Source organism: Benincasa hispida, chromosome 2 (assembly GCF_027475165.1).
Source record: "Benincasa hispida cultivar pf3 chromosome 2, pf3_genome.v1.1, whole genome shotgun sequence".
In the NCBI taxonomy this organism is placed as follows: domain Eukaryota; kingdom Viridiplantae; phylum Streptophyta; class Magnoliopsida; order Cucurbitales; family Cucurbitaceae; genus Benincasa; species Benincasa hispida.
Window position 1 is genome coordinate 16,934,891 of NC_143479.1, and position 14,994 is coordinate 16,949,884.

The following is a 14,994-nucleotide window of genomic DNA, read 5'->3' on the forward strand; positions in this document are numbered from 1 at the left end:
AAACTGACTATTTCGTTAATTGATGACCTAGGTAACTTTATCTTAATCTTGAGCTAACTATGAACTCATATTCACTCTGAATTATCCTTAGATCTGCATAGGTGAGGGCAACTCATTATCTCTGGCCCAATAAGCCTCCCATTTCAGAGGTAAGATCGGGTGGATAGCTGGGAACATAGGGTGCAAGACGGAATTCACTCCTACCCGTTATAGGGATAGTAGATAGGTTGTTCCCTTTAGTACTGAATCTAGGTCTTGAACAAGGGGCCGCACCCTCTTCTTGGCTCGAGAGGAATTCGGTTTATAGATTGGACCTTAAACCAATTTTTCATTAGAGGATCAGTGGAACTTAAGAAATAAGATGTAGTCTCAGGGGTAAACAGTTTTTATGACCCAACCGAGATTACGAAAAACCTGTAAAGGATTAGCTTACTAATCATGGTTATATCAAAAGGACATAAATATATCTATAGTGAGGGGAGTGCAACTACGGGACTCTAGTGGAAAGACCTGTTAGTCAACAAATGTTGATTAGCTTTGTTTAAAGAGTTTAGCCAGCTAATCTTGATCGTTAGATCTCATGATCTTAGGTCCATTATGTTCCCTTACTAGCTCATATGGAATAAACTTAGAACAGTATGATAGAATGATTCGAATTGTTCGAATTAGGTGAAGAGAGAGAAATCGACAAATATATGTGATATAGTGATCGGATTTTTCAGTTTAAAGATACAGCTTTAATATTTAAATGTAATTTAAATATCAAGTATATGAATATGTTCATATTCGAAAGCTCGGAAATAATAGAAATAGTCAAAAATGTAAAAAGTCAAAGAATTGACTTTTAACTTTGAAAAGTCAAATTTTGACCGACCTTATATTCAAATATGATTTGAATTTCAAGAAAATGAATGCGGATTCATGCTCGAGAGGTCAAAATTAGTCAACACGGAAAAAATCATAAAAAGTCAAAATGTTGACTTTTGGTCAAAGTTTGACTTCGACCAAATGACTATTTTGCCCTCTGACTATAGTTAGTGGCAAAATCCAAACTTTTGTTAGATAATTCCACTAACAAAATAGTGGGCTGGAGACATTAAGCCCACTAAGATAGTGGATTATAGGTGTTGGGTTTTTATGGATTTGGTTTATGCAATTGTTGCATGGTTTTTTTCTATAAAATGGGCTTTCATTTTGAATGAAAAAAGTTTTGTCAATTTTGCCAAATTGTTTTCTAAAATTGGGCTAAAAAAAAACCTAAACCCTATCCAAATTCCATCTTCTTTTTTCCATCTCTTTCTCTCTCTCAGTTTTCTTTATCCACCAGGTCCCACAACCCGGTTCTGAGTCCAGAGGATAGTAGGTCAACTCTAGTGGTGGTCCGTTCGTGTTTGGGTTGAGATTCAGCGAGGAAGAGCGGTTTTCGGGAGCTACAAAGGTAATTTTAATTACTATTTTTCCTTCAAATTACATGTTATTTTCCTTTAATTTAAAAGCAATTAAAGTGTAATTAGGTCCTTATTCCACTGCGTATGTCTCGAGTTCCATCATATGGTATGAGAATATGCTTTAATTACTCGTGGTGGGTGTTTTTTTTTCTTTTTATTCAAGTGTTGAATGAAATATGGACTAAAGTGAATTTATTATGATTTTGGCATTGTTTCTCTTTAAATTTCTTATGATTTGTAATTGCTCACATGTTTATTAGCATTAATGTGTGAAAAAGGGTCTGTAAATTTGTTGGAGTCATTAGAGTTGAAATTAGGCTGTAATTTCTTGATTTCGGGAGAGAGGGCAGTAACAAAATTGGAGGAAAATGGCTCATAGACCCGATTCTGCTCCCAGACCCGAGAGAAGCTCCCAGGCCCAACCCGAGCAGCAATCCGACCCAATTTGGAGAAGCCTCGCATGCGCGCCTGGCTTCGCATGCCCGCCCGCTTCATTCTGACCCGGTTCGAAACTGCTTTACGCGCCGCCCCGCGCACGACCCGCGACCTGCGATTTTCGTTCGACCCAACCAGCCCGCGTTTCTTTGACTCCGCTAGCAGCATTGACCAGCCGGTTTGGACTGGTCTGTTTTACCTGTTGAGCCGGTTTGACCGGTTCAACTTGGTTTTTGGAGTTTTTGGGCCGGTTCGAGAGTTTTCTGAGCGGTTCCCGATAGTTCAAAGTGCTTGAAGCCAGTTTCGGAAAGTTGGTTGCTGTTTTTTGTAATAAATTAGTTATTTATTTGTTTTTAATGCCAAAATCGGTCCACTTTAGTGTTGTTTACTTATTATGCATGTGATGTATAATATTGTTTGATTATGTGTACATATAGTATGTCATATAGTTTTAAAACTCCACCATAGGAAAAGCATGTGACATGCATTTGTTATATCTTATAAGTGTTATAAAATATATATATTATGCATGCTTAGTTTTAATATAAGTGTTATATTAAAGCATGTTTGATTGAAGGAAGCATGTTATAGATGAATGCTCTAGGGTTATAATTGTTATAAAATAACCTAGACTTCTAAAATCTATAACAAAGATAAGATGCATGCTCATTTAGGGTTAACCATCGAGCAAACCCAATTTTCATAAAAAAAATAGGTTGATATCTTGTAAAATCGAAGTTACAAAAAAACTCACACGGCAAGATCTTGGCAAAAAGTCAGATAAGATGACCAAGGTTGAAGGTTTTTAAGTTGACGGTTCATGAAACACCTACTACCTGGAGATCGAGTCAGCGTCTGAGTTAGGTTAAATCGGTTTTATGAGCATGCGTGAGCGATGTGAGGTAATAAAATTTGTTTATCACCTAGACATTGTAGGTTAAAAATCCAGTATAAAAGTTATACTCGGATGAATCACCTAGACTTAGGATATGTTTAGTTAATGTACCACCAAGTATTTTATACCCTAACCGTCTAGAACACTTCAGCTAGAGAGAATTAATGTACTTTAAGCTCCAGCGTCCCTAAGAGTTCACACCATGAGATTCATGCTTGGCTTTGGGCCGCCCTGGGAGTGGACTCCATTCGGAGAGTGTTTGCATGAGTCCATACCAAGGTGAATAGTAAGTGGGAGAAGAAAGTGTGTCAACACATCCTACGGTCTCTTCCATTAGGTCACACCATGAGATTCCTATAATGCACCTGCATGTCTGCCCTGGAGCGACCTTACCAATCGGAGGGCTGTATTATAGGATTCGGAACTCCGCGAATCTAGAGATAGGGTCTCTCAAGTCCATTTTCATTCTTGTCTTTCCAACTTCGGGAGCATAATGATTCCGATCTTTGTGGTCTGAAAATGGAGGGTCACACTTACGAGAATTTCTAAGTGTCAGTAAATTCTTGACCAAAGTAGTGATAACTAAGTTACTATAGGAATAAGAGTTATTCTGGTGATATTATCTAGTCAAGATAGTCTTGGTTCAACGGAGGAATAGTCGATCACCCCTCAGTGAAGGTTATTATAAACCATTGAAATATCGTTGCAAAATATAATAATGAATGTTACATTATTAGATTTTTGCTAAACTTGATTAGATTTAAAAGATTAATGTTTTTTTACTAAAAAAGATATGTTTTTCTTTTCAGCATGACTAGCTCTTTAGATCAACTCTTAGCTTCCCAGAAACTAAATGGCGATAATTACTCAATGTGGGAAAATAATCTGAATTCAACACTAGTAATAGATGACTTGAGATTTGTCTTAACTGAGGAATGTCCTCAAGCCCCTGCCTCGAAAGAAGCATAAGGTAAATATGATTTACTAGTTGCTAAAACATGTTTAGTGGAGTATGATACCTCAATCTGGATATTGGATTCAGGAGCCACTAACCATATTTGCTTCTCTTTTCAGGAAACTAGTTCCTAGAAAAAGTTTAAAGAAGGCGAGATCACCCTCATGATTGGAACAGGTGAGGTTGTCACGGCCGAAGTAGTGGGAGACTTGAAGTTATTTTTCAATGATAGATATATCATACTTAAAGATTTTTTGTATGCACCTCTTATGAAGAGGAATTTAATATCTATCGCTTTTATTATAGAACAAATGTATAAAATATCTTTTGAAGTTAATGAAGCGTTCATTTTCAAAAAAGGTATTCAAATTTGTTCTGCTATACTTGAAAACAACTTATATAAGTTAAAACCAACTAAAGTAAAATTTGTCTTAAATACTGAGATGTTTAGAACAGCCAAAACTCAGAATAAAAGACAAAAAGTTTCTTCTAATGCCTATCTATGGCACCTAAGACTTGGCCACATAAATCTCAAAAGGATTGAGAGATTGGTTAAGAATGGACTCCTAAATCAGTTAGAAGAAAATTCTTTACCTCCATGTGAGTCTTGTCTTGAGGGAAAAATGACTAAGAGATCTTTTACTGGAAAAGGTCTCAGAGCCACAATACCCTTAGAGCTCGTACATTCGGACCTCTGTGGACTGATGAATGTCAAAACTCGAGGTGGGTATGAATATTTCATTGGTTTTATTGATGATTATTCAAGATATGGTCATATTTACCTAATACATTACAAGTCTGATTCTTTTGAAAAGTTCAAAGAATATAAGGCTGAGGTTAAGAACCAGTAAGGTAAAACAATTAAGACACTATGATCAGATCGAGGTAGGGAGTAAATGGACTTAAGAATCCAGGACTATATGATAGAACATGGAATCAAGTCATAACTTTCTGCACCTAATATGCCTCAGTAGCACAGTGTATCTGAAAGAAGAAACAGAACCTTGTTGGACATGGTTCGCTCAATGATGAGCTTTGCTGAGTTACCTAATTCCTTTTGGGGACATGTATTAGAGACTGCTGTCTATATTTTGAATAATGTTCCTTCTAAAAGTGTTTCAGAAACACCTTATGAGCTATGAAAAGGGCGTAAAGGCAGTTTACATCACTTTAGGATTTAGGGATGCCCGACACACGTGTTGGTGCAAAATATTAAAAAATTGGAAAGTCGTTCAAAACTATGCCTATTTGTAGGTTATCCAAAAGAAACAAAAGATGGTCTATTTTATGTCCTAAAACTAGTAGTTTGTAAATTAATAAACATATTCTGTTTTGTTTTTCGATAAAATTGTTATTGAAATAATAATCTTGAATCCAATAAACTAAGGTCCTGAGGCTATTTAATGTAGCTTGAACTTTATGTAGTGACATAAATGTGGATCAAGTTCAAATATATAGCCAAAATGGTCTATAGTATATGAATAAGATTGGGCGCCTTATTCTGGGGACACTATGGATGCGGCCCACTTTGTAGTTAGTACAAACGATGTGATCCTGAATCGTTCATATAGAGATATGTGAGTGGGGGCATCCTATGCAATGAGTTTGCATAAGACTGAACCATGAAATAGTCACTTTTTACGTTCTAAATGTCGTTTTATGTATAAAACTGACTATTTCGTTAATTGATGACCTAGGTAACTTAATCTTAATCCTGAGCTAACTATGAACTCCTGTTCACTCGGAATTATCCTTAGATCTGCATAGGTGAGGGCAACTCATATCGCTGGCCCAATAAGCCTCCCATTTCAGGGGTAAGATCGGGTGGATAGCTGGGAACATAGGGTGCAAGACGGAATTCACTCCTACCCGTTATAGGGATAGTAGATAGGTTGTTCCCTTTAGTACTGAATCTAGGTCTTGAACAAGGGGCCTCACCCTCTTCTTGGCTCGAGAGGAATTCGGTTTATAGATTGGACCTTAAACCAATTTTTCATTAGAGGATCAGTGGAACTTAAGAAATAAGATGTAGTCTCAGGGGTAAACAGTTTTTATGACCCAACCGAGATTACGAAAAACCTGTAAAGGATTAGCTTACTAATCATGGTTATATCAAAATGACACAAATATATCTATAGTGAGGGGAGTGTAACTACGGGACTCTAGTGGAAAGACCTGTTAGTCAACAAATGTTGATTAGCTTTGTTTAAAGAGTTTAGCCAGCTAATCTCGATCGTTGGATCCCATGATCTTAGGTCCATTATGTTCCCTTACTAGCTCATATGGAATAAACTTAGAACAGTATGATAGAATGATTCGAATTGTTCGAATTAGGTGAAGAGAGAGAAATCGACAAATATATGTGATATAGTAATCGGATTTTTTAGTTTAAAGATACAGCTTTAATATTTAAATGTAATTTAAATATCAAGTATATGAATATGTTCATATTCGGAAGCTCGGAAATAATGGAAATGGTCAAAAATGTAAAAAGTCAAAGAATTGACTTTTAACTTTGAAAAGTCAAATTTTGGCCGACCTTATATTCAAATATGATTTGAATTTCAAGAAAATGAATGCGGATTCATGCTCGAGAGGTCAAAATTAGTCAACACGAAAAAAATCATAAAAAGTCAAAATGTTGACTTTTTGGTCAAAGTTTGACTTCGACCAAATGACTATTTTGCCCTTTGACTATTGTTAGTGGAAAAATCCAAACTTTTGTTAGATAATTCCACTAACAAAATAGTGAGCTAGGTGTTGGCTTATAGTGGAGACATTAAGCCCACTAAGATAGTGGATTATAGGTGTTGGATTTTTATGGATTTGATTCATGCAATTGTTGTATGGTTTTTTCTATAAAATGGCCTTTCATTTTGAATGAAAAAAGTTTTGTCAATTTTGCCAAAAAAATTTTCTAAAATTGGGCTGAAAAAAACCCCAAACCCTATCCAAATTCCATCTTCTTTTTCCCATCTCTTTCTCTCTCTATTTTCTTTATCCACCGGGTCCCACAACCTGGTTCTGAGACCAGAGGATAGTCGGTCAACTCTAGTGGTGGTCCATTCGTGTTCGGGTCGAGATTCAGCGAGGAAGAGTAGTTTTCGAGAGCTACAAAAGTAATTTTAATTACTGTTTTTCCTTCAGAAGCAATTAGAATGTAATTAGGTCCTTATTCCGTTGTGTATGTCTCGAGTTCCATCAAACAGGTTGAGCAAATTCGGTCGAGACGATGTAGAGAGATCCGTGGTGGTCATGGCTGAAGAAGAAGAGATAAAGATGGAGGGATATGTATTATAAACCCCCATTTGAATATGGACTTTATTTTTTCCTATTTTATATATATACTGTGATATATATGTATTTTTTACTTAGATTTTGTAAGAAATTTGATATATATTGTGATATATGTATTCATTTATTTGATATAAACGGGAATTTTTTTTTTTTAGACTTATTGTATTATGATATATATATATACTGTGGAATAAATAAAATTTATGAAGATTTATATATTGTGGTATATTTCATATATTGGTTTATACTGTGATTTATGTCAAGCATTGAGTCAATCTACTTTACAAACTGTAGTATATTTTATATATTAATTATAATATTTTCAAATACCTAACCGAATGTTCTAAAGTATATTTAAAATAATCATGACTCCGTCAAAATGTTCTAAGATATGTGAAAACTAATGTAAATAGAAATTTAAAGACATTTATGAAAATATATGGCCAAAGATAGGTTTCTTATATAAAAATTTCTTAGAGAAATACACTTTTTAGTTCAGAGCTTCCATTTTTTAGATTTGAGTCGAGTTGTTTTCAAACTCAATTATTTTAGCCCAATTTGATAATTATTTTATTTTTTGCTTTTGATTTTTAAAAATTAACTTCATTTTCTCTCCATTTCTTATACGATTTGCATTTTTTTAAGTACGGTTGTTGAATTCTTAACCAAATTCAAAAAACAAAAACAAGTTTAGCTACTTTTTTAATATTCAAAATTTAGCTTGGTTTTCAGATCATTAATAAAAAGTAGATAACAAATGAAGAAATTTGGAGGCAGAAGTAATGTCTGTAGGTTTAATTTAAAAAAAAAACAAAAAAAAAATTAAATGATTACCAAAGAAAGCCTTTATCTTTTAGATTTACTTTTTGGGATAAAAAAAAAAAAAAAAAAAAACTTAAGAACTAAATTGAAATGAAACTCAAATCTCAAGAGTAAAATTGTAACCTTTTGAAACTTAGGAATTAAATTGAAATCAAACTCAAAATTTAAGAATTAAAATTGTAACATTTTGAAACCTAGAGATTAAGTAGAAACTATATTTAAAAACCTAGGATAAAAGGTATTTTTTTTTCAATTTTAAATAATAACAACATTAATAAAATATCCCACTATTATTAGGCCTATATATTAAAGCACACATGAACTGATCAACTGGGTTTTAAGTTGTCATCAGTTGGATTAAAATTTTACCCCAATATATTGTTAAAGTTTTATAATAATAATAATAATGAAGTAAATAAACTCAAATATTCATATTTAATAGCCGTTCACATTTCTTTATTTGTTATTGTAACTACTTGTATCTGAAAAATTATATAACTACTCATCATTTACAAATTCGTAGTAACAACATACAAATCTTCAAGAAAGCTTGAAATCTGTAAAAAGAAAAAGGTGTAACTTAGCTCTTGAATAAAATCTCCTCTCCTTCCCGTGGATGTAGGAATCATTTGCCGAACCACGTATATCTTCGTGTAGATCTCTTCCTTTTCTTTTCTTCTACAAGATTGCATATTCTTCATCGCCATCATTTACACAAGCAATCGCTCGAAACAAACAGAAAGAAAGATTAGGATTAGAGAAGTTCTGCAAAATCGATAGAGAGAACGAGAGAGAGAAAGAAATTAATTCTTCTGAAATTCCATTAGAATAAAAAATAGTCATTCACTTCCATCAGGCAAAAGTAAGTAGGGTTTTCCCCGTGGAGCACATCAGCTGGAAGATCATGGACAAAGGAGGTCCAAGTTTTCTACCAAACCAATTAAATTGGAGCAAAATAACTTGAGTTCACGATTTTGGATCAGCAAACGAGACCTACAATTCATCATTTGGGCTTAATAGTTCATAATCACAAGAAAGCAGGCCCAACAAATAATCATAATAATCATAATCATAATAATAATAATAATAATAATAATAAAGTAGGGATTTTATATGATTAAACTTATTGTACAAGTTACAAGGGTGACGTGATGAATTATTAATTAATAATATATCTCAACTCGTACATGTACTTCAAGCAATTATTTAATATTTTCTTTATAATAAGAAAAATGTTTACAAAACTTGTTTGTTACATAAATGCATGAAAGGATCGGTCTGCATTTTCCACGCCTTAGTTTCCAAAGTCAAGTGTGAACACAAAAACCCTTTTAGAATCCTGCTTGTTTCATTTCCATGCATTTTGACCCATAATTTTATTAAGAGGGATAATACTATATAATAGCTTTTTTGTGGTTACTCCTATATACTCCTACAAAATTTATTTGTGCAATTAAACATTACAAACCCTGTACAGAAATTTTAATAAACAGTGCTACTTAACCTCAAAGGGTTAATCATTTCAAATCTTTGATGAACATTGACCTTCACGTGATAGCAACGATGAATTTATTATCATGTGACCTGCTAAACTAGAAGAATCTAACACCTCTAATGCCTTAGTCAACTAAGAAGTTTTAATATTGTAGCAAAAGTTTTGAGGACAATAGTAAACTTATTTCTTTTCAACTTATAATGATGTATATATGAGAAAATTGATTTAGAATATGTGTAGATTGCCCACTCTCAAGTTGAAAGGTCAGCCTCAACTTCATCCCGAACTGAGGCCAAAGCCAAAGTCGAGGGTAACTCCTCATAACATTATTATTATTATTTTAAAAGTTCCCCCTTTGTATATTGAAGTGAGATATAAAAATTCATAAAGTTGTTGACGACGAAACACCGAAACCAAAATTTAACGGGAGTTTTTTTTTATTATTATTAAAATATGGAAATTATTTTATGTATAACCTCAGTATCATACAAGGTCAGTTGTGTGCTAGGAAAGCATTATCTATCTGAGGAGATTTCAACGAGTTAAAGCAAAAATGAATTAGTATTTTTACAATATTATCAAAATTGATAACATTTTTCAATCTATATACTATTTTATCATTCTCAAAACTATAACAAATAAATATAAACTAATGAGTTTCTCTATATTAAATTCTTTCATATTAATTATTGCTAAATAATAAAATATTTAGCGTGACATTTTAATAGTTTTACATATGAATTATCTAATGCATGTTATATAAAAACATTCATAAAAATAAAATAACGGCATAAAACCTTGTTGTATTTCCATCGGAATATTATGTGGTTTCAACTCATGTCTGACTTCGAGAAATGAAAAAATTAAAGAAATTGAAAGGGACATCTCAAACAATATTATAATTGAGATTTATTCACATCCATTGCCCTATAAATATTCAAATTCGTTAAACCCCTAAACACCAACAAAAAGAAAAAAAAAACCAAGAGAAAAGAATACAAAAATTATCTTAACACTTCCCTAGCTTCCATTCATTTCCAATTATGGCAGCCCTCCAAATCCATGGCACCAAAACTGAAATCTCCACGAAGTTTCTGGTAGATCGAATCATCGACCTTCATGAAAGCATCTTGAAGTTGGAAACCTTGAAACCATGCAAGAAAGTGAACAACCTCTTTACAAACCTAGTGAACTTGTGCATTTTGCCTTGTTCAATAGATGTCTCAACATTGCCACCAAATTTACAAGCCATTCGTGAGAGCCTCATAGTTCTCTGTGGCCAAGCTGAGGGCTTACTCGAATTAGAATTCTCAACTTTGCTAAGCAAAATCCCAAAACCTCTAAACAATCTCACTCTATTTCCATATTACCAAAACTACATCAAATTAGCCAACCTTGAGAACAAGATTTTGAATGACAATGGAATTTTCAATCCAAAGAAGGTAGCTTTTGTTGGGTCAGGTCCTTTGCCTCTAACTTCAATTATTATGGCCATGCAGCACATGAAGGGTACGTATTTCGATAACTACGACATCGACAGCATGGCAAATGACGTGGCAGGAAAGATCGTGGGGTCGGACACTGAGCTGGAAGGAAGAATGAAGTTTTGGACGAGGGATATTGTTGAGGTAAAAGAAGAGCTTGGGGGATATGATTGTGTGTTTTTGGCGGCTCTTGTGGGGATGAAGAAGGAAGATAAAGTGAAGATTATAAGGCATTTAAGAAAGTATATGAAAGAAGGTGGGATTTTGGTAGTGCGAAGTGCTAAAGGAGGTAGAGCATTTTTGTATCCTGTGGTTGAAGTTGGAGATTTGGTTGGCTTTGAGATTCTCTGTGTTTTTCATCCCACTGATGATGTTGTTAATTCCGTTATCTTAGCTCGGAAGCCTATGATTATGTGAGTGAATTATGTTTTAATTTATTATGTTGTGTTTTAATTAATTATGTTTCAAAGGGATTGCTAATTATGTTGTCGTATATGTTTGATGTCGTTTTTATACTTCTTTATTTACAGAAGCAATGTTATTGAGTTTAATTTAATATATCAATTTAAGTCAATCGCAATATGTTTCCTTATTTTGACCACGTATCATATATATGCATCTTTATTTAATGTGGTAACGACTTCGTTAACAAGATATATATATATAAATATATATATATATATATATTTTTTTTTTCTTTTTTCCATTTTTTAATGGAAAGGAAATTTTGTTAGGCCCGTGGCAACGCAAAAAGCCCAAGGGGGAAAGGGCCAGACCAACAAACAGAACTCTTGGCAGTGAGGGTGTCTCTCTACCTATATGGCCTGAAATTGAATAAATAGTTCTAGTTATATTATTGTCTAAACTTTTCTATTTTTTTACATGAATTTACTAATAAATTTTTAGTTTTTTAAAAAAATCTAACTCAATTTTTCCTTTTAGCTCTCCTTACCATACCCACATATATATATATATATATATATATATATATATAAAAGATAATATTAATACCAAAAGAAGCTTGTGAGGAAAGTCTCTCCAAAGATTTGTAAATTGTTACGCTTATAAATGATAACAAGAATCGGTAACAAGTTTCAAAAGAGAAAATGATGTGTATTTGATATATACAACACTATATATTTGAATTTTTTGGAAATAAATTATTGTATATTTGATAAGCACATGAACAAAATAATTTATACGGATTTACAATATATCGTTTTATATACTGAATACTATATGAAATGTATATTTACACTTTTTAGTAAATTTGTGAACAAACCAAAAAATAAACCATAATATGTACGATGTATATTTTTCACTATATTACTAATATATTTGACATATACTTGAGATCTCCATGGAGATGTGATCAACTTTCAAGTAGAATATGGAAGAAAATAAGCGAAATCTTATAAAGTGAAGGAAACATTAATTTGAAATATCATGCAGTAAATGGTGTCAACCGAAATTAATAAATAACAAAAAAATCAAATTTCAAAAATGATGTTAATAAGGAAAGAATTAAATATTTTGAATATCTATTGATGAGAGATTATGAAATTATTGATATTCCAAACAAATAAAATTCTTATATAATTAATAGTAAATCCAAAAATGATGTATTGTTTATTTTAAATATTAAGAAACTAAAAGATGAGAGAGAATCTATTAGAAGGTTAAAAATGTCCCAAAATATTGCTGAAATCTAGTTATGAAATGCTACTAAATTTTAAGAAATTTGTGAAATATTAATTATGCAGTAGGCTAATTCCCTATATTCTTCTTTCTCAAAATTTATATGATTGCATGTATATATATAATAATTCTAATTTCTTTTTTCTTCAAAAAAAAAAAAAAAAAAAAACTTTATCCCAATTTCTTATCTAGCTAGTTAAGATTTCCCCCCCCCCCCCCCCCAAATGATGTTTAGTTAATATTTGGCCTTTTAGTTTCATGTTTAATAAATCTATGATAATTTGAAATAAATCATTTTATATTATAAATATATATCTCTTCATTTCAAACACTTGACACCGAAATTTGGTATCAACGATGAATTTGTAATTTTTGGGAGAGAATCAAACAAACAATTTGTAAAATAGAACAACTTGCATCAGTGTGGTACTTGACCACCAACACTCCGACAATCAAGTCAGTAATCGTTTATAGAGAGCTAGAGAGTATAGAAATTGGGATGTATTTTAGTGTGCCCCAAATGTCATGATCCCTATCGATAGAAATAGGTTTTGTAATGGCTATATGCTAATTAATTCCTACTGTTGTGAATCGTCGAATCTATTTCACTAGTGACCTAAGTATGTTGTAAGCCCCCGATTCCTTTTCATCTTCGTCCAAGCTAGAGATGCATTAAACAACCATTTGAGTCAAGGAAGTATGATAGGTGCATACTTGGATCCTGGAAGTTAAGAATTTAGCTAAGTATCCAAACTATGCTTTAGAGGAAGTTGGGATACTTAGGAAAATTTCTAAGTGTTTGGGCCATGCAGTTGAACATAGGAGAAGTTTGGAAAGGAAGGTTGAACCAAGGTCTATTGGAGAAGTGGAAATTTGACTAAGTATTAGTAGAAAGGAGTATGACTCAACCCTTGTAGTATGATTGGACAAGTCAACCCTTGTAGCTGGGGACATACGGTCTCTTTAACTTAGTTTGGATGCATACTAAGTTAAAGAGACCGTATTGGGTGCATAGTTGAACTCTTGAATGCATAAAAGATACTATTTGGACGCATACTGAGGTGAAGAAGAAAGGAAAAGTGTAAGAGAAACCATGTGTAGGATGTAGCCATGAAACCATGGTGGTATAGGTGTTAAACCTAAGGAATTGATATATGTGCATGACAAGAGAACCATGCATCCAACATGAGGTAGGATGCATTGAACTTGGAGGAATCATGTGCCCAAGGAAGGTAAATGATGCATTGAAACTAAGGGTTACTTGGGTAGCAAGGCTAGGTTGACAGCTAGAAGAGATATGTAGTGAATTTGGAAAGAGTCATGGCCAAGTTCAAGTAGGAGGTAGCCACCTATGAAGCATGAAAGGACCATTCAAGAAGGTGGCGAAGACACCTCAAAGAGGGGGGCTTGGGACAAGTATAAATAGGGGAAATTGGTGTTTAGTTCTTCCATTCCACTCAGGAAAATTTCGATTTTTTTCAATCAAATGAAAGATCGTTGAGTGTAGAAAGTATCCCTAGGCTGCTAGAATGATCCAAGTTTAAGATATTTAGAAAGACATGGAAAGAAAGAAGAGAAGACAAACTGTTGCATAAGCCAACACCAGGTGCTTGCCACCCTGCGCGCCCATCAAGACATCCCGCACGTGCACCCTCCCCGTTAAGTAGCACATGGATGCCAACACCCGCGCCTCACCTTACCATTCGACCAACCCAACACACGCTCGTGCCATGCGAGCGCCTCCATTGATACCCATGCTCACGTGTCTACTGCTCATTTGTCATATCCAGCACCCCAACCCAACACCCATCTGCGTTTGTATGTGCCAGCAGACCTACCCACGCCCATCTGCTACCTGTTTGCCATCCCTCGTGTCTTGCATGCCCAGACTAACACCTGACAGAGTCTAGTGTGTGCCCACGACCATTTTGCTGCCTATTGAGTTCAATAACACGTAATTTGCCTAATTGGTGTTGGTAAGCTAGGTTTGGGGCCAAAAAGGTGTTTTTAAGATTATTTTAGTGCTATTTTTGGATTCTAAGCTAATCTAGGACAAACTCAGAGCAAGTTGGAGTTGGAGAAAAACTAAGAGGAATTGGAAAGCCAAAAAGGCTTGGAAGAAGAGGAATTCTTGCCAGTGAACTGTGAAGGTTTATTTTCAAATGTTTTGGTTATTATTATATACATATATGGTATTATATGTATGTATGATTTGAAATGTTTGGCATGATCTGTTTTATACGTTTTATTCTGGTTAAAAACTTTGGACTTAGGTAAATATATTTTATCTATGGTTTGTACAAAAGCATGTTCTTTAGTAGATTGCATACACTTTTTAACATGTTTCATGTGAAAAAGGAAATGTTTAATTCTCTGGTTTTGTTTGAGATAATCATATTTTATTATGGTTTAAGGGACAAGATTTCAAACCACTGGCTGATTGTGATACCTTAGTAAACAGCACG

General features: G+C 33.6%; 1 protein-coding gene across 1 annotated transcript; it reads left to right on the forward strand.

Annotated features, from left to right (window-relative positions):
• The first annotated feature begins 10,328 nt into the window (after positions 1-10,328).
• On the forward strand, positions 10,329-11,405 carry LOC150037690 (nicotianamine synthase-like). Its single transcript, XM_090311292.1, has one exon. The coding sequence runs from the start codon at positions 10,391-10,393 to the stop codon at positions 11,246-11,248; it is 858 nt and encodes a 285-aa protein (XP_090167418.1). The 5' UTR covers positions 10,329-10,390; the 3' UTR covers positions 11,249-11,405.
• Positions 11,406-14,994: the final 3,589 nt, after the last annotated feature.